This window comes from Vombatus ursinus, unplaced genomic scaffold (assembly GCF_900497805.2).
Source record: "Vombatus ursinus unplaced genomic scaffold, bare-nosed wombat genome assembly UNPS02015175.1, whole genome shotgun sequence".
Classification (NCBI taxonomy): domain Eukaryota; kingdom Metazoa; phylum Chordata; class Mammalia; order Diprotodontia; family Vombatidae; genus Vombatus; species Vombatus ursinus.
In genome coordinates, this window is record NW_020954953.1 from 23,238,335 (window position 1) to 23,263,789 (window position 25,455).

The window sequence follows — 25,455 nt, forward strand, 5'->3', positions numbered from 1 at the left end:
CTATTTTGACTATCTACCTTATAGGATTGTAAATTGCAAAGTAGTACATAGACATGGATTGTTATTAACCTGCAAATCATTTTGTTCATGATTTCATTGGTTGTGGTGGTTCTAATGCCACAAAAAAAAACCCCAACAAACTAATATACATCTAGCACTTAATGGATGTTATTGGTCTAATATATTTCTGTAGAATAGTCCCTTTTCATTCTTAACCTCTTTTGTTTTTCTCTCTTCAGTGACAGAAATGGTTGGTTCAAAACAGAGAAGAATTGTGGGAATCGTGATTCAAATATTCTTCACCTTTGGAATTATAATTATCCCTGGGATCGCCTACCTTATCCCCAAATGGCAAGGGATCCAGCTAGCCATCACACTACCCAACTTTCTGTTCCTTCTCTATTACTGGTAATATGGTCATGGTCATTGTTATAGTCACATGTTCTTTATGGTGGTAAAACACTTTGGAGTCAGAATCATAAAGTAACCAAAAGTAATGGAGATTTTCCAAATTCTTCAAAAATGTGCCCTAGGTTTGAAATTTTGAAAATTAGCCAAGATCATTTTGTTATATTTTGGCTCTTCAAAAAGCATTAAATGATAAATGAAGGCATATGTGACATTTAGTTGTTTCATAAAATCTTACAAAATGACAGTATTTATCATTAAAAAAGAACATTCAAATCAAGCAAGTAGATGATTCTCTTCGTAATTTGATGAATCTATGATCTTATTGGTGTGGATAAATTTCCTCCAGTAACTGTAGACCATTCAGAATTAATCTATCATCTAAGATAGTATTAAACAAAAGTTAACAGATTAACAATTAGAAATTCATATAGAGTAAAATAAATTATTAATAGTTTATCTAATTATTAATTATTAAAGATTCACTCTGATCCACTTCTTCAAGCTTTCCTTCTTGGAGAGACAAGGATAGGGAGATAAGACTGCTTCATTTCCTTGAGTTTCTTCAATTTATAGAATTTATCAAATGCTTTATCATTTAGTGTGTCATCAGAAAGTCATCAAAAAAGTATGATTTTCCAAATATAAGCTGGTAGGAAATATCAGCCAATGAAATTTTCCTTAACCTACTTGCTACCTGACCGTCAGAATCTTCAGAGTTTGCATTTTGGGTTTTTGATTGGTTGGTTTTTTAGCCAATGGCAAGACCTCATTTGAAGAGAGGAAAAAAAATAAAGCATAAATATCAAAATTTTGAAAAGTCTAGACATACTTCATCAACTTCCTCGCTTTGCCAGGGTGGTTCCTGAGTCTCCCAGATGGCTAATCACTCGGAAGAAAGGAGAAAAGGCCTTGAAAATTCTGCAGAGCATTGCCAAGTACAATGGGAAATATCTTTCACCAAATTACTCAGAGGTAATTCTATTTTATTTTTCATAGTACATCCTGTTAAAATCAATAGATTTGTTTTCATGACACCTGTGTATTTGATAAAAATGATTTTAGGTAGTAAAATAATTGTTCAACCATCTGACTGAATTGTTTATTTTGACTAAAAAAAATCTAAAAAAAAGGCTCAAAGGGGTTAAAAGAGGATGAAAAGAGTGGTTAAAGAAGAAATACTCTGTTAAGTGGTATTAGTTTTTTGTTTATGGTCAGCCTATAACAGTTCCATGCTTTCATGTTACAATTATTTCCTTGAACACATACCATTGCATAATAGATTTTTATTGACTTTACAATTTGTACTTATGACCTGTTGTTGATTTTTCTTTAAACTTCATGAAAAACAACATTTATCTGAAATATTTTTTGGAACAGTAAACTTTCAGTCTTTGGATTTATATGTGTTCATTCATACACTCCATAGATGTTTATTGAGTACCATGTGTTTGTACAGCATTGTCTTAATTGTCTTTAGTGGGAGTTATGAAAACAGTAGAAGAAATAGTCTTTTTGGAGAGTGTATAATCCAATTGAGATGAGATACATGCACATCAATCAAGTCACAAGAATTTCTTAATCACTTACTATACATCAGGTGCTGTGCTTAGCACTAGATATACAAGGAAAAATCAAGAACAGCCCCAGAACACATGCCCACAAGGACTTTATATTCTAATGGGGAGAGTGTGTGCGCATGCACACACATACACCCACATATATATGTATGTATATGTATAATATACCCATATATATCCAAATATATGTGTGTATATATATATGAGTGTATGTATGAGTATACACAGATACATACATGTGTGTTATACACACAGGATGTTCCAAAAGTCTTAGTGCAATATATTGATGTATATATTTGTATATGTTAGTACATACATGACAAATACAGACTAGATGGCAGTTGGCCTTAGAGGAGAAAGCATTAACAGCAGTGGGAATAAGAAAAGGTCTCTTGAAGGTGATGGAACTTGATCTGAGTCCTAAAGAAAGCTGAGGTTAGAAGGGAGAGGATTCCAGGCATGCAGGACAGCTGGTACAAAGGAAGGAAAACATAGAGTTTCCTATGTGAAGAATAGCAAGAAAGCCAGTATGGCTAGGTTATAGAATATGTAGAGGAGGAGTAATATGTTAAAAAGTTAATAAAGACTGGAAAGACAGGAGGGATCAGAATGTAAAGAATTTCAAGTGCCAAATAAAGGTGTTTATATGTGATCTTATCAGTTATAGGGAGCCATTGGAAACAACCAGAGAATAAATACCAGGCAGCATATAAAGAAGTGTATGATAATAAGCTATAGACTCTTGGGGAATACACACTCAGGGAAAACAAAGGGAATGAAAGATCATTGGATGGGGGGATTAGTCAGGTAAGTTTTCTTGGAATACATGAATCTTGACCCATCTGCTAGGATCAAATAGCCTTGCTCAATTAGGAAGATATTTCTACCAAGAGAAGCTTTTGTTGGTCAGGTTTCTTTTTTTCCTATTTGGCTCAGACTACTTTAGATGTCTACTTTACATCTATCTTTCAAATTACACTTAAATAGGAACTGGCCAATCATATATGAACTTAGAATTCTGCTGACTGACAAATTAAAATATCTGTTACAATGGGAATTTTGAGGCACATTTAACCTTTGTCAGTAATAAAAGGCATCCATTAATCCCTATGTCTGTTTCCTTACTTGGACAAATTTAAGACCTTCTCTCTACATAGTCATTAAACTAAACAACCTCACGGCCCATTCCTTCATTTTTGCCACCATCATAATTACTACTGCTCATTGAGGCAGTGTGAGATTGTGGACTTGTCTTTGAGATTTAGCTATGATGCTTACTAACTGCATGACCTTGGACAATCCAAATGTAATCTGTTTGAGTTTGTTTCCTAAATCATAAAATGGGGATAATTATACCTCTACTACCTTAAAAGTGCTATGTAAATGTGAGCTATTACTATTGTTATTATAATTACCTCTGAATCAGTTGTATAGCAATCTACATTCACTGTTAAGACCACCAACATGGATGCTTGGGTCTGCCTTTCTGTAGTCACTTCATGCCTTAAAACACTGCCTAATTTCCCCAATTTAAAGATGTGTCAAGCCTAGACCAAAGTTGATTAGTAGTGCTGTCTTTGGATCAAACAGAAGTTTTTAAAAAAAACGCACTAAACTTTAGATGACTCATGGAATGAAACGCCTTTGGCAAAATATAGTGCTGTAGCAACCTGCTCACTTTTTCTTATGTTAAATGCTGCTGAGAAACTGTGCCCTAGACCAGATCCACTTCCTCTCAGCCATAATGCCCCTACTGAAAAGGAAAGAAGCCATTTTTGTGTCTTCTATGAACCATTACCTGGTCCTTTCCATAAATATCCACTGGTCCTACTTCTAAGTTATGAAGTGCTATAAAGATGATTTATGAAGATGACTAATAGGGAAGTAATTATGTTTTTTGATGTGTCTGTGCTTGTGAAATACTATGAACCATCAGGAAAAGTGATGCCATCCCTTTCTGAACAGGTAGATGGATGATTTCATTTAAAAGTCAGATTTGAAAGTAAAACTAAGCTTTCTTTAAGTTGAAGCAGTATGTCTGCAGCCTTTATTGAGAGAAAGAGAAAAAGACAGAGAGAGAGAAAATTTGTGATGTAGAGATGCTAAGTAAACAGCTAAGTAAACAAAGCATCTTCTTCTAGGATATATTATAGTACAACTTCATTTTAAACAGCCTTGTTAAAGCCTAGATCAGGTCATACTAGACACTAAATCATGTTCTTTACATTCAAAGTGACATTTAATGCATCCCTCTCACTGTTACAGAGCATGCCTTCAATAGAAAAGTTCTATTTGTCTCTAAATCCTAAAATTATAGTATAGCCATGCAAAATCTAAGTGGAGTCTATCTCTTTATCAACCAGAAGACCCGGGTTCAAATCCTGCCCTGTGTGCATATGGGTGGTAATTATACCCAAAGATAATAATAGTCTATAATATCATATTAGTTCCTTGCATTAGATTTGTATGATAATATTTGGCATGCTGTGGAAAACCAGATTTTTCACATTTGGTTCATATCATTACATATGAAAATTTCAGATTGGTGTGAGACAAAGAGGGCTGACTTGGATTCACAGCAACTAAGTTTGAATCCTGACCCTACCACTAACTCCCTAGCAAATCAGTTAACTTTTCTAGCCCTAAGGTAGTTCAAATGTAAAATAGGGTAATTGATCTAGGTGGACTCTCAGGTCCATTCCACCTCTAGATATATGGTCCTGTGACTCAAATAGCAGGTTGAAAATACTATGGAATAGCTGTCCACATACCAGCACCTTTGTTTAGCCTAGAAATCATGAATGAAAATATTCTTAAAAGTTCTCATGAACTTCAGAAGAAAGAGTTCTATTTGTAATCAGGAAAGAGTTACTACCTTTATAAGAACTTAAATCAAGGGGTTTTTCTTGGTGCCCTTCTGTATTACGTTAGATTATTCCTTATTGTGACATTCCTTGCATGTCCAATAAAATGAACTTTTTTGCCTTAAGAATGTGTCTTTTCTAACAATAAGGAGGAACTGATTGGCTAATTAAAATTACAGGAACCTTAGCAGGAGTGGCCAGGTAATACAGATTGTAATTAAATAAGAAAGAGGAACACAGAGCAAAGTATAAAGTGAATCTTAGATTTGGGAAATGCCTAGATTCTATGAAGAAAGTAGGGTCAAGGGGGATGGGAGATTCTTCAGAATTAAGTTCTGATATTGTAGTCAAAATCTAATCAGAAAGAATGGGGAGTAGAGCTAAAAAGCCAGCATTATTTGCAATCATGAAACACTGGAAACTTTCCCAGTAAATTCCCAGTAAAATTTCCCAGCAAAACAAGGATATGCTGTTGCCACTGTATTTGATACAGTAATTTTAAAAAAAGGTTTTCTATAGCAAAAAGATAAAAACAATTAACTAAATGAGCATTGGTGAAGAGGAGGCAATATGAATTATAGACAATATGAATTTACTTAGGGAATAGTGCAGAAAATCAGCAAAGAAGCTAGTCAAGATCTCGACTACGACAAGTAAACTGCAGGACAGTAAAAGATTTCTGAATGTGCAATGACCAAAAATTAATTGAAAATCAAATGCATAATGAATCCGAGGTGTTTCTTACAGCAATTTCCCGTATTGCATCATACAACTTCACTGCAGCCTTGGTACCGAAAACACAGCATGCACACTTTGCATTGCGTATGCCATCATGCCTCTCAATGCCAATGAACGCTGCTGAAACTTGAAAAGGGGTCACAAGTGGAAAAAGTTTAAGATGCCCTGAAGTCAAACTGCTTCACTTTATTGCTGAGGAAAGAGAAGCCCAGAGATTTTAAATGACTTGGTCCAGATCAAACAGCTAGTAAGTGGTAGAACCAAAATTCAAATCCAGGTCTCCTAAATCTAGTGCTTTTCCATTATAACATTACAACTTCTTTATTTTTAAATCAGCAATTTGAATGAAGGCATACAGAATGCTTACCAGATTTGCAGATAACACAATACTAGGAAGGATGGGTTATGTGTACTACATGAAAGAATCAGCATCCAAAAGAATCATCCATACACCATCCTCTCAAGGAGACCAATTGTTAATAAAATGAAACTGACTTTGATCTAGAGATATGGTTTTTATCAGCATATGGAAGTCCTATTGTGGAAATGCTGAGGGAGATCTTGAGCTCTTCTCTGATTTGTAGTCTCATTAGGTTACTGAGAAGTTAAGTAATTTGCTTAAGGTCATGCAATATGTATCAAAGGGCAGAAGTTAAACCAAGGTCTTTTTAACTACAAGGTCAACCTTCCATTTACTAGGCTAAACTGCCTTTCCTAAGGTGAAATTTAATAGGAATAAATGTTAATTCTGTGACTATACAAATAAAGGATACAGAATGAGACAATGGATCATGAAAAAAAGCTGAGGGTTTTGATAGACAGAAAGCTCAGTGTGAGTCAACAATGTAATGTGGCAGCTCAAACCATCTAATATTGTTTTAAGTTGCATTAATAAAAGGATTGTGTCCTAAGGCAGAGAGATAATAGTCCCACTGTGCTCTGCCCTGGTACAAGCCTAACTGGCGTATTGTGTTCAGTTTCTGGTGCCATATTTTAAAAAGGATGATGACACACTGTAGGTGGGGCTGAGGAGAAAGGACATACCGAAAAGCACAGAAACTAGCCTGAGCAAACACATGGAGGTGGGTGATAGAAAGTCACGTAATGGATTCAACAAGTAAATCAGTTTGGTTGGACTCTACAATGCGTGAGGTCGAGTGAGATCATTCTGCAAAAAAAGATTGGAAACAGATTATGAAGTACTTCAAATGCCAAAAGAAAAGTTTATATTTGATTATAGAGGCAATAGGGAGCTGTGGAGATTTCTAAAACTAGAAAGTGACAGTCAGAGCCATGCTCTGCTAATAGGCAGCATTTATATAGCTATTTAGAGTTTGCAAAACACCTTTTTTGATACTCACCACAACCCTATGAAGTAAATGCTATTATTATCCTCATTTTACAGATGAGGAAACTAAGGCCAAGAAGTTAATTGGCCTGCCTATGGGTCACACGGCTAGGAAATTACTGAGGCAGAATTTGAACCCAGATCTTCCAGACTTCAAGTTCAACATACTATCTATTGTACCACTTCAGGAATGTCTCACTGTATGGAGGACAGATTGGAGAGAAACACTATTGGCAGCTAATCTGAAGGTTCTGCCGTCCAATACTAATTCTGTTCAAATGAATTACTTTTGTTTAATCAAGACAGTATTGAATAAAAAGGAAAAAACGTGCCTATAAAAATGAAATTAAGACAGAATTAAAGTAAGGAGTGTGTCAGAAGGAGATAGATCAAAAAGACCTTCCCTGGCACCCCATTACAACAAACACAGCCAGAATGGCTCCTAGGAGAGTTTAACCATGAATGGATGTTGGGAAAAGGGGCGTTCCAAAGTTCCCAACACTTGTCACTTTTGTTGTGTGGGCAGCAGAATCAGACTTACTGGTTGACCATGAAGATTTTTAGAACTCCTTACCATGCAGTAGGACATTGAGACATCTTTCTCCCATTCACCCCATTCTTGTATCTCTACAATGTACTGCTCAGTGTATGCTGACTTAGACACTGATACAGTCGATAGTATCTTTTTTTCTAAATTTCAACTGTAACATTTCGAAGTAAGTTTTAAAGTGTGTTCTGTTTCATCTAGAAAAAAAAATAAACCAAAACTAGCCTCTATACTAACAAAGAATTCAACCTCAATTTTCTTTACACTAATGATTCATTTAAAATATTAGAAAGATTAGTTGTTGAACATCATGGTGATTGTGATGCAAACCTATTTGATTTACTTTGTCTACAAAATAACTTATTAAATACTGAAAATTTTAGTAATAAGAACTGACTTCCTCTCTCCTCTTTCTCTCTCCCTTCCCCTTCCTTCCCCTTCCTTTCCCTTCCCTTCTCTTCTTTTCTCTTTCTATTTATATATACATATATTCATGCACACACATGTGTATGTGTATTGTGTATTTTTGTAATACCATTTTAAGTAATACCAGTGAGGGAAGAGGTATTTTTTTTATGTCCACAGGGTACACACCACTACACTACATTCTTGGTAATCCCTCTGACTTCCCCATTAGAGAGATAAAAGTTCTTAATTCTTGACTGGTTTCTGTATTACTGGCTCAGTATCATCTTTTCTTTAAAAATGAAAAAATTCCTCTCTCTCTATCTCTCTGTATGTATATATGTGTGTACGTATGTATATATGTATCTGTGTGTATATGTATGTGTGTATAGAGGTATATGTGTATATATGTATATGTGTATGTATATATATGTGTATATGAATATGTGTGTATATGTATGTGTGTATACACACACACACACACACACATATATAAACCTAACCTGCAGTCTCAGTAACAAGGCAAAAACCTTCAGAAGAACCTAGGCATTTGTCTTTGAAGTTGCTTCCAGTAATTACCTTATATATATTTGAATTTATCAACTTCATATTTATGCTGTACTTACTTATTTATACATTTATGTGCTTATTGTCTCCCTCATCAGAATGTAAGCTTCTATTGAGTAGGGATTATTTCAGTCTTTGTACTTGTATCCCCAGCACCTTGCTCAGTGCCTGGCACATAGTAAATGCTTAATAAATATTTGTTGATTGATTAGAAAAAGATAGGAGCTAGACCATAAATCATTTCAAGTCTCTGTGCATAGCCTGGAAATTGACTAGCAAGGATAAAAGTTGTGCTTATATGAGACTATGAATAACTAATCAGAAATTACCTATAATATGGAGGAAAAAGCATTAGGACCACAATTACCACAAGCCCAATTTTAGATGTAGGGGTTAGGTGAAGAAGGCTGTGAGGGTACAGCCAAAAAGGAAAAACTAAAGAGAATAAAGTAAGGGACTTCTCCTAGGTGGTAGCATATTATTGGAGAAATATCCACCACAGCTACCTTTTTTTTTCCTTTTGGATGATAGAATTACAAGGGAAGATAATGATAAACAATGAGATAATGATAATAATAATAACTAGCATTTATATAATGCCTGAAGGTTTGTAAAGCACTATAAAAGTTTTATCTCATTTGATCCTCACAACCCTGAGAAGTAGCTGCTTTTATTATCTCCATTTTATAGATGAGATAACTGAGGCAGACAGAATTTAAGTAACTTGACCAGAGTTACACAGCTGGTAAATGCCTGAGGCAGGTCTTGAACTCAGATTTTCCTGTCTCCTGTATCTCCTGTACCACCTAGACCATCCATTAGATGATAGGATAGAAAGCTTCTGGCCAAGTGATCCATGGTCCCATACATCACGTGTGGTAGCAACAGGTTTCAGTGGAAAGAATGCTGAACTTAGGAGTCCCACATCTTGAGTTCAATGACCAGTTCTGCCACACTGTTCTGAGTTTGAATCTTAGCACATGTACTCACTTGACTTCTCTGGACCTCAGTTTCCCTGAATACAAAATGAGAAAACTGAACCATATGAGCTTTTAGATTCCATCACACTCTAGATCTATCCTACTTCCCATCTAATCATGTACCAGAGAATCAGAACTGTGAAAGCCTGAAATTAGGAAAAATAAACTCAATAGAAAAGTTACCGTGAATTCCCCTTTAGAGTTTTAGCGTATTTGAACTGTTTGAGTGAATAATGGGAGACAATTGTAATAGCAAAAGAGAAACTGATTGAGTGAATGCCCTGAGAATTTCCCAGATTGCAGAAGTATCTGGGAAATAAAGATCCTGGAATATGTGAGAGAGTTGCAGTTTGTCCCAAATAGGAGAACTTTTTCAGACCCTTTTCAAGGAAGAGAAAATGGGAGTGAGTTAGGAAAAGGAGGTTGGAGCCAACAACCCAGCTTTCTGTAAAAGGAATTTTCCCCTTCTCCATCAGTGGTAATAGAAGAGGGAACTCCAGATCCATAGAGTGGGTCATGAAATAGCTGGAGTTCTGTGGCCCCCATTTTGTGCACTCACTCATTTGTGGTGGGTAAACTTGACCTTAAAATAAAAGCATTTTTGAATGGTTTGTGATGAATGCAAATCAGATGTAGTCAGTCAATAAAATTGAGTCCCAATTATGTGCACAGCACACATGTGAAGTTAGGGCAGATGTATCCTTGGGACTCTTGTAGAAGCTGGGAATGCCCAGGAAACAACTTTAAAGATCTCTTACATTTCTGCTTATTCGATAAAATGAAGCAGAGCATAACATATCGTGATGTTTCATTGACCTTGAAAGCAGCTTTCCACATTGCAGCAGTTCAAAGAGTTGAGCAACATTTGAATACAATCATCTTACTATCTTCAAAAGTGACTCTTTGTTTTCCTTTCTACTTAGGCTTCAGAGCTCACACTATTCCTTAGTCTGGGTCTTAAGGAAACATTGAGGGAAATTGGGAAAGTCTAGAACGGACATTGCAATGTGACTAACAGATTGCCAATTTTTGCTGTTTTTCTACATAGTCTATTCATAGTCAATTCTACACAGAATTCTTCTTTTGCATGAATATGAAATTGCAGGGTCTACCACATGCTGTCTTCCTGAAATTTTGTAAAGCACTTTGATAATATAATTTGACTGAAAACATTCCCTTCATAAACTTCAACAAGTCAACAAACTTCTGTCACAGAAACATTTTTTTAAAAAAATAATCAGTTGGAAATGTATTTTGCATGACTACACATAGATAATCTATGTAAAATTGCTTGCCTTTTAACGGGAGGGGGAAGAGAATTTGGAATTCAAAATTTGAAAAAAAAAAGAATGTTAAAATTGTTTTTACATGTAATTAAGGGGAAAATAAAATACTAAATAAAAAAATAAAAATAATGAGAGATAGCAAGGTGTTATTGACAAAGAGCCTGCCTCCAAGCCAGGAAGACCTGGGTTCAGGTCTTGCTTCTGACTGGATGACACTTGCTAAGTTACTTAACTTTTCAGTGCTCTAGCCAGCTTTCTAAGACTCCAAGTTGTAGAGACAGTGTCAATCTTCATTGGTTGAGAGAATTTCATCAGCTGGAAGTTACTTGTTGCAGTAAAATCACAGGTTTGCCCCTAGCTTGATCCCTATTGAAGAAAATTCAAATCAGATCATATGCTTCATCTGGAGGCCCATATGTCTAGCAGACTAGCCAATGTGAATTCAGTATAGGCCATTTCAAGTCCATTTTACAGTATTGTCACAGGTGACTAATGAAAAAATCAGATTACCCATAAAACAAGGGCACCATATATATATACCATTAGTCATCAATCTTATAAATTTACTTTTTTGAAAAGTCTTCAAAGGATGCCCAGTTTCAGAAGGATTCCCCAGGGACCCCAAACAATGATTTCCTTTCCTTTGCCTTCCCTACATTTCATATCCTCTCAATTCTACCTCATTTTTTGAAGTTTTATGAGAGTGGGGGTTGTTAGCAATTTTCAGCTTAAATATAGCTTGTTAACTAACCTAATCTACACTTTCATCTATGTTACTTTATTGGAACAAAAATCATTTTTTTCCACATTATTAGGTGGGAAATATTTAAGATTAATGTATAATTATTCTGTTTGTGAGAACATCTCAGAATGTTTTACCCTGGGTATTACTTGTATATAATTAAAAACTGAATCCTGGATAATTTGGGAAACACTCTAATTGCAGTTTAGACCAGTCTAGTTGTTATCTATGGCATTAAACATGTGTTTACAGAAATGTAATGAAGAAAGCCTTATTGTCTGTTACCTCAGTATAGTGTTGCTTTACACAATTCTTTAGACAGCTAGATGTCATAATGGATAGAACACTGGCCATGGAATCGGAAAGACCTGACTTAAAATGCTTCCTCGAGTACTTTCTAGTTGTGTGACCTTGGGGAAAATCACTTAACTCCAGTTTTCTCGTCTGTAAAGTGGGGATGGGCACCCATCTCCCAAGATTCTTGTAAGGATTAAATGAAGCACTTGGCAAGCCTTAAAACACTGTGTAAATGTTAGCTGTTTGGAGGTTAACTGTTAAAGTTTGGAGTTCGGGTTGGTATACTTTACCCTCTCTGTTAACTACAACGATTACATTTGCTACTTCATAACAATTTCCTGTCTATCTGCCACCCCTCTAGGGAATTCTGTGCTTTTAATCATTAGGTTGTCTTCTACTTGAACAATAATTGACTTTCTCCATATCTTTCATTACTTACTCAGAATTAGTGAGGAAACTTTAGGTCCAAAACTCTAATAGTGAAATGACTTCTAGTTCTGCACCTTTCTGGACACTAAATTGAAGGGATTTGATGTTGTTCCTTTTTGACATTTTGAAGTCTTTGGCAAAGAGTTTTAGTGGCATGTATTTTTACCAAGTATATATTTTACCCATTTCCACTACTGTCCTATGATACCTGATCAGGGCATGTAGATAACCCCAGTATTCAGAGGTCCAGTGGGACTCAAACTGTGTCAGCATCTAGCAGGCTTACGAAAAACTTGAAATATGAACCTGTCGACAGCCTCTTCTTTGTCCAAGTACTGCCCCAGCCTAAGTTCAGGGAAATGAGCCTTAGCAAGAGAAAGCTGGCCACCAGGTGATATTCTGTGTAAACTTAATGAGAAGACTCTTATGGCACAATGGATCCAAGTACAATTTGGAAAGGTTTCTTACCTTTCTTGGTTTGTACACTGCTACCTAGAGCAGCAGGCAGGACAACTCAAGCAAACTGTGTGCAAACTTTGTCAGTTGTAAGGGCACACGTAACAATGGATCACTGATCACGGGATATCTTGAAGTGTTTTAGTCCACTGGATCCAACAAATATAGAATGAAGCTAAAAGCACTTGAGATACAGAGGGAAGACAATATACAACTATTTGAGTATATGGAAGAAGTGAAAATACAGTGAATTCTACCATGTTATCCCATTCACTCTGAATTAACTTTTGATCTTTTCAGCTTCATGCTTTTCATCTTAAAGCTTATCCATTCTGTTAAAGCAAACCAATACTTAACTACTTCTCCATCCAGGATACAGAGTTGTAGAATTATATCGAGTTCCTGATAAGAGGTATCATGAAAGAAACCAGGGCATAATAGTTTCTGTTTTGGAGCAATTTGCTGTGTGTGTTCAGGAGCTGTTGGGAATAATCATAGGAACAGACTCAACAAAACTCGGTCTGGTTCTGAAACAAGAAAACTCTAACGCTGCAATGAGGTTGGTAATTCGTACCAGATAAGGGCAACTCTTGAGATTTCTCCCTTTACTATCAAGTGAAGACCACAACTGAACAACAGAGTTTTTGCCTGCCTTGTCAAGAAACAATCATGTTGCTGATAGAACAGTACCTGAATCCACCTTCTGGTAGAAGAATTCGCACTAGCAGAGAGCAGTAGAAGGATCCTAGTGGGCAGCGACCAAGTCACCTCCTGGACATAGGGAAAAGTAAAGGTAATAAAAGTATCTGAAGCCACCAATAGAGAAGCAATTTCTGGAACAGTTGTTTGGGACCAGCAGTGGGAACAAAATCCATGCATTTGGAAATGTAATTGTGAATTTTACAAAGGTCTTTGGGAGATGATTGCTTATTAGAGCTTCTCAATGTGGGTTTTTTTTCTCCCTCTACCATAATAAAACTTTATTCTATACTATTATGAGCTGTGTGTTTGCAACATGTACCATATGTACTCTCTAGAAATTTTTCCAAGTTTCCTTGGGTAGCAGAGCCTAAGCCAAGAAAAGTAAGAAATCTTGCTAAAACACACCTCAATCTCTTATACCATAAGAGTCTCTCTCACTAGGTTTGCATACAATGTCATGAAGAATATCTATCTTGGTCTATATCATATCTTCTAAATGATCTATATGCTCCATGAGGGGAAGAACAAAGCATTTATATAATGCCTACTATGTGCCAGGCACTTAGCAAATAGCACTTTTTACAAATATTATTTAATTTGATCTTCACAGCAACCTTGGGAGGTAGGTGCTATTGTTATTTCTATTTTCTAATTGAGGAAACTGAAGCAGAGGTTAAATGACCTGCCCAGGGTCACACAGCTTGTGTCTGAGACTGGATTTAAAATCAGGTTTTCGTGATTCAAGTCTCAGAGGATACTCTGTGCCACAAGCTGCCTTCAGTGAGGGTAGAGGAGGAATTTCATCTAAATTCTGTACATTCAACTACAATAGTGATCTGAACACAGTAGGTTCTTCATGCCTATTAAATTGACTAGTGAACAGAAGATGCATGGTCCAAGAATGTCAGAGGGTCCTCTTGAGATCCCTCTGAATAGTATATTAGTTTATATTCTTCTTAGTGCCCCCCACTAGTATCTTTACTTGTTCCTGCCCAGTAGTTACAATCTGAAAATATTCTCAAAGCAGGACAATAGAATCTTAACTGAGAGATGAACCCATAATATCATCAGGCTTTAGTTTCCTCATCTGTTAAATGGATATGTTATCCTAGATGATCTCTAAGTTTTTGTCCTGCTCTAACTCCAAATCTTTTGGTTCTGTGACCTTAAGCTTCTACCCATAGAAACAGATGCATCACAGTGAAGCAATAGAAGCTTGAAAATGGAGGCAAAGAACTTGGATTCCAATCCTGGCCAAGCTGCTTACTACCTGTGTGACCTTGGGCAAATCATTTAGTCTTTCAGGACTTCCATTCTTTATCTCTAAAGGGAAGGTATTAGATTTTAGGGTTCTTTCTAGTTCTAAATCTAGATAGAATAAATATCTAGATCAATGAGAGAGACAGAGACAGACAAAAGGGAGGGAGGAAGAGAGAAATGAGGGCAGAGGGATAGAGACGGAGAAAGAGATGGGGAGAGGGGAAAGACAGAGACAGAGAAATAGACAAGAGGGAGGGAGGGAGGGAGAGAGATGGGGGCAGAGGGATAGAGACAGAGAAAGAGAGATGGGGAGAGGAGAGGAGAGAGGGTGCGGGGCGGAGAGAGAGAGAGAGAGACAGTGTGTGTTATAATTTATTAAGTGCTTACTATGTGCCAGGAACTGCGTTAAGTGCTAGGAATATAAATATATGCAAGCAAGTCAGTCCCTGCCCTGAAGAAACTTACATTCAGATGGAAAAAGACATAAAAGGAGAGCAAGAAAGGGAAATGAGAGCAGGAAGTTAATATTCACTTAGCTATATGGTATTGAAATGACCAGGAAAGTGGCCTTGCTCCCAACAAGAAAATGAAAGCTTACCTATGAAAGGCAAATGGCAAGGCCACCAACCTCTTCTGTGTCAAGATTACAACCTTATTCACTGAAAATAGGTTGACTGACTCCTTGAGGATTCTTAATCTATCACTTCTGTGATAAATTATGCACCCGTTAATCTAAAATGCTACAGAATAGAGCTCATTTCTTCTTCAGTGTCTTAAGTCTATGGATTTCTGGGGGTAGTGGGGGCTGGAAGTGCTTCTTCCCTGGCTCTCAGCTGCTGAGGAGGAATCAGAGAATCTCTGAGGTCCTTTTGAGTCCCAGAATTCTGGAACTGAAATTAGAAAGAATTCATATGCTATAACTATACCTTTCTTTGAAAATTCAGTAGAAGGCTAGAAGAAAATGGTTGTTGAGATCAGACTTTTTTGACTGTGAATGTGGTTTTGGTTTTTATTTACATTTTCTTTTAAGTTACTCTTTGTTCTTCTGCTCTTTAAGTACCATTTGATTTGTGAGACATTAAGATTGTAAGTTTCTTGAGGGCAGGGACTGCCTTTTGCCTATTTTTGTACCTCCAGCACTTAGCACATAGTAGACACTATTGTTATTGTTTATTGTTATTTCATTTCAGTCATGTTTGACTCTCTATAACCCCATTTGGAGTTTTCTTGGCAAAAATACTGGAGTGGTTTGCCATTTCCTTCACCAGCTCATTTTACAGATAAGGAAACTGAGGCAAAGGGGGTTAAGTGACTTGCCAGGGTCAAACAGCTAATGTCTGGGGTCAAATTTGAATTCAGGTTTTCCTGACTCTAGGCCCAACTCTCTATCTGCTGCACCACCTAGTTGACCCAAATTAGACACAATAAATATTTATTGAATTAATGAATAATGGAATGCTGCCCTACAGATTAGTTTCTTCACATGAGTCTTAATGCAGCTGATTAAACATCCTAAGTACCAGAGCATATATATTTTGTTTTTACATTCAATGTTTGAAACATTCTTATTTCAAATAATGAAGGCTTGTTAATACTCTCGACTTTCTTCTTATTGTGAAGATTTTTATAACTGAATTTAACTATATTAATGGGGGGATAAAGTATTATACTTAATGTATATACTGTATCCCCCTAAAAGTTACTAGGCTATTAATTTATCCGAGTCACTTGTATTGGATTTTAAAGCTTAAGAATTGTATGCCCCCTTCCCCCTACCTGTCACCCTGCATGAACTTGGTAAATTCCTAATTTTATTTTTAATAAATGTTCACACACGTGACCTATGCTTCCCACAGCTGCAACTGGTTAACCTTAGCTAATATCCAGGCTGCGCTTTGGATCCCCCCATGGGACCCTTTGGATAAACGTACTTTTTGCTGTTCTAGGCAACATGCCCAGCAAAGTGTGGGATAAGGGAGGGAATCTCTCCACCCAGGCTCAAAACTAATGGCACCAAATATCTCCTCTCTACCACATCTTAACAAAAGGACTGGCTGAGGGCCCTAAATTGTTCACATAATTTATATTACAAAAGGAAAAACACCAAACCATTTAAATGGGCGTGAAGTTCTCATGTTGATGTTAATGTGAGCATTTCTATTCCACTAAGTCACTTATGTGTTGAATATTAAAAGTAGTCTTTTGGAGTAAAGTGAGGTGAACTTTTCTAAGGAACTAAAAAAGTCTTGTTCTGGGTATAGTTTGCACTAGCTGAGATGTTGTCCTTTCAAATTCCAAGGTGTTGTGAATCTGTGATTTACATAGAGGACCACTGGGATAAAACCATCTCCATTCTGCAAGCTGGCCAAAGTTTTATGATGCCAGGACACTTCCAGGAGTGAGGGATTAGTGCTATCATGCAGAGGGTATCACTGGAAATTGGGCTTCAGGAAAAGTCACCTAATTCTGCTGATCACATTAATGTCTCTTTTTCTTTCCCTGTCTGAGGTCACTGATAAGTGCTTGAAAGACCTTTTGATAATATGACTTTGAAAGAGACTAATAGCATATAAAAGAAAAAAAAGTCTCCCACTTAGTTCTCAAATAGTATGTGACTCATGACATGATACATTATCCCCTGTCCAAAGAAGTCTCCAACAAGGACCATGTGCTACTCTTCTTTGTATCTCAGTGCCTAGCACTGGGTTGTTCATAAAATAGATACCTAATAATAATTTCTTGAATGAATGAATGAATGCTAATAGTAGTCTGTCAGATTAATTCCATTTTTATTCATCACTATCTTCATTATTGTCCCTAGATTATTCTGATTATGGGAAAAGCAACTCTTTGAGTACTCATGTTTTCTCAACCATCAATAAGTAATGTATCTATTGGCATGTTTGTGAAAAGTGACACATTTCTATATGGACCCTGACTACCAATCCAAAAGATTAAGGTTATAGATATTTCTCGCTTCAAAAAACCCAAATGTAAAAAACAGGACTAGAGAATGACAATTCTTTGTACTAAAAGATTGATAGAATACTTTAAAATCAGCTCCCCTCATACAATGATATATTTGTTTGCAGATTTTTCATCTAATATTCTGAACCTCTGTGTACTCCACAAGGACTCTTTATGTGCTTATATTCTAATTGGTATTAAGTTTATCTGTTTAGGTGTCTAATCATTCTTACTAGGTTGTAAACCCCTTTAGGGCAGGGACCATTTCTTATTTAAATTTTGTGTTTTCTTCATTGCCTACTATAGCACATTGTGAATGGAGTATGTTGAATCAATGGATGATGAGTGAATCAATCAATTGCTAACTGGGAGACTAAGGGTCAGTTTCCTCAATTGGAAGATGTAGGCGTGGACTAGACGAAATCTAAGCTCCCTTCCTGTGTTAAATCTATAAACCTATGACCTATACTATTCTGTGCATTAGTTGTCATCTTGGAAGGAGGTCTCTGGTAGATCCCAACCCCTATTTCTGTTTCTGGTCTACCTCCAGTTGATTCCTCCTGCCTCCTGAATTGGCTGCCCTGAGCCATACATCTGCCTGCTCCTGCTTGGTGTGAAACACCCCACCCTGGGCTTCTTGAGACATAGTATTATTACCTTCCATGAATTTGGGTTTCGAGGAAGAACTTTGAACATTATAGTCACCTGTACCCATTGACCTCAGTCACTGATGAATTCAGTCTGAATTCATTCCCCAGTGGTTAGCATATACTTCTTCATATTCTTCTCATTCCAGTGATTCTGAATCCCTGACTGCTGATGTACAAACCCCAACTGCCCATTCCCTTGCTCCTAACCCCCTTAACCCTACATCCCCCCCAAAAAAATGTCCCTCTTCAGAGAGGCCCTCTCCTTCCATAGTGCTCTCTAGAGTGCCTGATCTACAATTCAACTTTATTTCATCTTCCTTTTTCATTTCTTTCCATCTTCTGCCTCTCACTGAAGCCTGGCTCCCTCCTGATAACATCGCATCCAGGACTGACTGCGCTTTCATTCCTACCCTGACTCACTGATTGCGGTGGGAGAATTGTGATAACTCCTTGTTTTAGGGTTGTCACTTCATGGTTGTCCTACCGCCACTGCTAAGCAGTCTCTCCTCATCTGAGGTTCATGCTATCCAAAATTATCACCTGATTCAGATCCTGTTAGCTATTATCTTGTGTGCCATCTCCCCACATTATCCGTCCTTGCTCAATGAGTTCAATACTTGGTTCAGTCTTTCTCTCTACCCCAAATTCCTACCCTCATTCTAGAAAATTTCAATATACATATTAATGCTTGTTCTACTACCCTAATTTCCCAATTCCTCAATCAACTCAGTTCCTATGACCTGTTCTTCCATTCTACTTCAGCTACACGGAGATCATTATACCCTTGAGTTTGCCATCACTCGTAAGTGTTAACCATTTCTCCGTTCTTGAACTCCAGATTTCCTTTATCTGAGTAAAATCTTTTATCATTTCATTTTTCCCTGGGCCTTACAACACAACCTTGCTTTTTGTCCTCCCCATGGCCATTAATCCTTCCACTCCTCAGCTCTTTCCCAGGCCATCACCCCTACCAGCTACACTTTCCCTTTATCAATGCCACGGCGAAGAAGTTCAACCACACTCAAATCCCTTTCTCCTCTTTTCTATTGCAAGTCATGCTTTGCCAAACTCTGACTTTGGATTGCTATAACCATCTGCCTCTTTCAGTCCTAGTCACATGCCACTGAATGAAGCTAGAGAAAAATCCCTGACCATGCTCACCAGGTCTGCCACAGATTTATGCTGCATAATCTCAGCTAGGTCCTCACTGCAACAAGATGATCCTTTAACAACACTCTAATTAATTCATTTTCCCACTCATCACAGTGATTTTTCCAAACCTTCACATCTCTTCTCAGTCCTTCCATGGCTCTCCTGCCCCCCAACCCTCCTTGCTGAAAACCTTGCCTCATAGTTCACTGAAAAAATTGAAGCAATTAGCTAAAAGTTCCACCTTCTCCCTGCTCCCTCATCTCACTTTACACATATGCCTTTATCTATTTCCTTCTTCATGTCTCACATGAAAAAGTAGCCCTGATCTTTGTCATAGAAAATGACATGGAAATACGCAAATACAAATATAGATAAAAATATTGACATATATAGAGAGACATGTCTCTGTATGCATATATGTATGAATATATACACACACGCACACAGAGGCTCTCTTCCTGTTTTGCGCCCTTAAAAAAAACCCTTAGTGGATATTGCCATGCCCACCAACTATTGTCCAATATCTCTTCTATTTCTTTAATTTTATGCATTTAAAACCATTATCCTGAGAAAGAGTCCTTTATGCATCACCACACTATTAAAGGGAAGGGGGTCACAGCATAAAAAAAGACAAGGAATCCCTGGTCTAGGATAAAGGTATCAGTTCCATGTGGCTTAAAAATACAGATTGTAAATAAATGTTTTAAGAATGCCCTGAACACCTAGGCCATCTGTTGACTGTTACACTGTAGGGTAGATTCCCAACCATCTGAATCTGCTATAATGATTATGCACAGGTTTCCCTCCCTCCCACCTTCACCTCACTTTCAGTAACAAAAAACAAATTCTGGATGCAATTAGAATGATCTTATTTTTATCTAGTAAACCACTGTTTGAAATGCAAATAATCAGTGAGAAAAACTTTAAATGGAAGAGAAACCCTTCGTAATGGACCTTATTGCATGTGGCAATAAAACAGAAGGGAGAAACAGAGATTAGAATTAATTCACCATTGTTCCAGTGGGTCATAATTCAGTCACTGTTGAATTCTCTTAATGAGCCAAACTTCAAGTCAAGGAAAGAAAAGGGCTCCAGCCGTTAGAAGGTTTAGAGAGTCTTTCAGTCTGCTTTATACCAATGAAATTCCAGGCCAAATCCCTGTCCCCAAATCAAGTTGTTTTCTCTTTTACTTAAAATAAAAACGAAAATATAATGTAACTTCATTTCTAATTATTTATTAATGAGACAGTTTTTTAAAGTATTTTATAGAATCAGAGTCTTTTAGTTGGAAGGGACCTCAGACAACTGATGAGATGTGGTTTGGAGGTGGGTTGAGAGAGAGGAATTGAGGATGGCAACATCTAGGTTGTAAGTCTGGGTAGCTGGGAGAATGGTGGTACATTCAACAGGGAGGGTAGAGGGAGAGCTTGGAGGAAAAGATAATGAGTCCAGTTTTGGACGTGTTGAATTTAAGATGTCTAGGAGACATCCAGTTCAATAGGCCTAAATAGGTTGTTGGAGATGCAAGCCTGGCTGTTGAGACAAGAGACAGATCAGGGCAGAACCAGTAGATCTGAAAGTCATTTGCATAGAGATGATAATTGAAACAATGGGAGCTGATGACATCACCAAGTGAATTATTTTAGAGGAAGAAGAGAAGAAGGCCCAGAACAGAGCCTTGGGGGATCCCCATGGTTAGTGGACATGAAGTAGATGAAGATCCAGCAGATAATCAGAAAGGCGGGAGAAGAACCAGGAGACAACAGAGCAGGGTAATGAAACTCTAGAGAGAAGAGAGAATCAAGGAGAGGAGAGTGATTGATAATGTTAAAGGCTACAGAGAGGTCAAGAAGAATGAGGATTGAGAACAGACCGTTAGGTTTGGCAATCAAGAGATCATTAGTAACTTTGGAGAGAGCAGTTTGGTTGAATAAACTACAAAGGGTTTAAAAAAGAATGAAAAGGAAGAAGTGGAGGTACAAATGATAGATGGTCTTCTCAAGGAGTTTAGTCACAAAAGAGAGAACACAGTAAATAGCAGGGGTGGACACATCAGTTGAGGGCTTTTTGAAGATGAGGCAGACATGGGTGTGATTGTAGATAGTAAGAAAGTAGCCAGTAGGCAGGCAGATATATGAAGATTAGTGAAAAAAAGTAAGATAGAACATTCTGCTAGAGAAACCAAATGAAACGGCATCACTTCTGCATGTAAAGAGGGATTTGTCTTGGTAAGGAAAAGGGCCACCTCTTTATGTAAGGTAGAGGTGAAAAAGGGGATGAAGGCATCTGAAACAGCTCCCAATTGGTGAAGCTTGGCATGATCAATTCCACCCAACCAGTCCCTTAAAGGAACAGGAGGTGAAAAATGTTCCTCACTCAGACTACCCTCCACAGTGACTTCTGTTGGACATCACTTCTGTAAGGTGGTTTCATCTAGGCAATTAAAATCGGTCAGAGAGCATTTATTAAGCATCTAGTATGCTTAAAGTAGGCACTGTGCTGGTAACTGGGGATAAAAAGGAGAAACAAAAACAAAAATAGTCCCTGCTCTCAAGGAGTTCACAGTCTAATAGGAGAGACAAAATGCTAACAACTATGTCCAAACAAGATATATGCAAGCAAAGTTGGAGAAAATTTCATAGGGAAGGCAGAAGATTCAGGAGGACTGGGAAAGGCTCTTCGCAGAAGGTGAGACTTTGAGATTTGAAGGAAGCCAAGAGATCCAGATGAGGAGAGAGTCCCAGGCATGGGGGAGAACCAGCAAAAAGGCACAGATTCAGGAGATGGAGTATTGTGTTCAAGGAACAGCAAGGAGACCAGTGTCACTGGATTGCAGAGTATGTAGAAAGGAATAAGATGTAAGAAGATGGGGTCTCTGACCTGGGGATGCTTTTGCTTATTACTATCACTTTTAATTACATTATAAGAGTAAGTTTGACTGGCAAGAAAGTGTTTAAAATACTGACTTCAATTTTTATGGAAATAATGAAACCATGTTTGTACAAAGTTCTTGCTCAGAACACCATCTAACCAACAAAACTGTAGAAACTCTTTGGTCTTTGTGTAAGAAGAGATTAGATTCAGGTTAAGAATCCTGATTGAGAAAGTGGGATTAAATTCTATATCTTGGCTGAGTTTATTCAAGAAGGTGCCATTCATGGTACCAACTCTCAGTTCATTCTTTCCTTTCTAGTCACTGTTCTCACGTGGCATATGGTCAGAAAATATCGTATCCCCAAAGTCAGTTCATTTTTAAGCTACTAAAGCTTACTAAGACTTTTAGAACATGTGTGTTTGTTTATGGTGTGTAAATAAACAAACCAAGGGTGTTTTCAGGCTTTCCATAAACAATTCATTGCAAGATTATAGCAATAAGCAAAACTTGAGTGAAATACTGGGCTAGTAGCCAAATGTTATTCCTAGTTTTATTCTCCCAGATAAATAAATAGATCACTTTGAAGAAATTATCAGGAAAGCACGTAGAGAAATTTTAAACAATGTTAAATTAATCAGAGAAACAATGAATAAAATGTTCCAGTGTAGTGTAGATTACCTTGTTTCGGGGAAGAAAACTAAAACCAACAGTTTTGGCAGAGTTAAAGGACAAGCAGACAAGTGGAGCAGGTAACAATGAGATGGAGTGAGTGAAATGAGTGAACAACCCTAGGTGATACTCTTCGGGGGTTTTTTAATGGAATTTGTGATTTCATTAGCAGAGGGAGGTACTGAGGAACATCCTCTGTCAATGCACATCAGGATTTCCTTTTTAACTTAGATTCTTAGAGAAATGCCAGAGGCCTTGAGAGGTTGAACAACTTGCCCAGGGTTATTCTGCTGGGAGACAGGACTGGAACTCAGATTTTCCTGGTTCCAAGGCTAGATCTCAATCCACTATACCATGATGCCTCTCACTTCCCAATACTATCATCAATCATATTAACTAGTAACAAGCCTCAAAAAGGCAAAATTTTATCATTCTATTTTCTTTAGTTTTTCCCAGACAAAACTGGCATGATCCATTGGGTCTTGAAATCCATTTACATATGATAAAACATAAAAACAAGATTTACATCTAGTATAGGACTTCTACTCCTTAAAAGAAAAATACTGTATAATGACCTTGCTAAGTCTAATTAGGTTTTTGCAACTACATTTTTCTCCCTTGTACTTGTATCCCCAGTGCCTGGGACAGAGTAGGCACTTAACAAATAATTATTAATTGGTTCATTATCTTTGCTGCAATAGGCATTCTAGAGTACTCCGATGGATTTATATCCTCATCGGTTCAGGTATTCTCTCCAACAATGCCAATTGTAACCCATCCATGCCTTCCCAACCAATATTATTTTTGTCTAGGTCCTCATAAATTTTCCCCAGTGGGTCTACCCGATATGGTGAAGAACTTCTAAAGTTCTCCTGACATTTTGAGGGTTCTAGTGCAAAGAACAGCTAGATGGCTTAGAATGGCTAGCCGGGAGTCAGGAAGACCTGAGTTGAAATTTGGCGTCAGACTCAGCTGTGTGACCCTGGCAAGTTACTTAACCTTGTTTGCCTTATTTTACTCATCTGAAAATTGAGCTGGAGAAGGAAATAGCAAAATCCTCCAGTACTTTTGCCAAGAAAAACCCCAAATGGGGTCATGGAGAGTCAGTTGGACACGACTGAAAATGACTGAACAAAAAAGTGCAAAACTCTGCCTACCCATGTCATTCATCATTCTTGCCACTAGGCATTTTTTCTTCCTATTATATAATTCTTTGATGACATCTTGTGCTCCTATTTTTCTCTGGAATTCCTTATTAGTTATATGTCATAGACTCCTCACACCTAAAGCTTACTAAGACTTTTAGACCATGCCATATTTGTTTATGGTATGTAAATAAACAAACCAAGGGTGTTTTCAGGCTTTCCGTAAACAGTTCATTGGCCCTCTCCATTGCCTGCAATGTGATGTTCATTTTTACTTCTTTGGAAGCAGTTGTATTTTATGTCTTGCTGCCATAGACTGTATATGGCAGCAAGACATAACTTATTTAAAAACAGCAACAACACAGCAACCACATGAGATTGCCCTAAGCCTTTCAAAACATACCTTTCATGAGTTCATCCAAACTTAGTTAATTTATACTTAGTCTCTAAGATCTGTGGATATTTAAAAAATGAAGAGTCAACCTTTTAGGAGAATAGCATCACTTTCAGGAGAATAGGTATGTTTTCTAAATCAAAGACCAGCTGGATTTGTTCTTTAAATATAACAGAATAGTAACTTGCCCTGGATCAACCAAAGTCATCTCTGTCTTGTGGACTCTTATTTATTTAAAGTATATTTATTATATATATATAATATAGATTATGGTTATATAATGATACATTATATCCAAATATTATGTTTATATATATAGCTCCTCATCCCTTGAGGATGAAGACTGTCTTACATATCTCTGTATGACTAAAGTTTAGCTCAATACTTTGCAAATAGTTAGAATTCAATAAATGTCTGTTGATGTTGACCAACACTAAAAATATTATCTATACCAACAAAACCAATTAGAGTATTTAAGCAATTATCCACATCAATCCAAAAATGCTTCCCCATACTTATCTTTGTGACCCTAAATATTCAGATATTTATGGAAAATGTTCTGACTTGAATTTTCCACATGCTGTCTCCACTTTACTTGGCCAGGGTAGGTCTGATCTAAGAGTTTGGATGTTTTTCATTGTTCACCGAGGCCAACAGAAACACGTGTCAACACAATTGTGCCAAAACTTTTGCAGTTCTCTCCATTAAATGGTATATCTCATGATTGAGTGAAAAGAACATTGGATTAGGATCCACAGGACTAATGTGTGAATACGAGTTCTGCTACTTACTACCTGTGCAAATTTGGAATATCACTTAATCTCTCTGGGCCTCTATTTTCTTATCTGTAAATTGAGAAGGTTGGACTGGATGATCTTTATAGGTATGATTCTAGGACTCTCTCTCTCTCTCTCTCTCTCTCTCTCTCTCTCTCTCTCTTTCTTTCTTTCTTCTCCCCCAGCCCCTCCCCATGGCACTTTTTTTTAAAGCAATG

General features: G+C 37.2%; 1 protein-coding gene across 3 annotated transcripts in view; it reads left to right on the forward strand.

Annotated features, from left to right (window-relative positions):
* Positions 1–25,455, forward strand: part of LOC114031434 (solute carrier family 22 member 3-like) — a 192,438-nt gene that overhangs the window by 73,073 nt on the left and 93,910 nt on the right. For all 3 annotated transcript variants that reach the window (XM_027846509.1, XM_027846506.1, XM_027846508.1), the window contains exons 4-5: positions 240–408; positions 1,266–1,383. In XM_027846509.1, the coding sequence (XP_027702310.1) occupies positions 240–408; positions 1,266–1,383 (287 nt within the window). The remainder of the gene's footprint in view (positions 1–239; positions 409–1,265; positions 1,384–25,455) is intronic.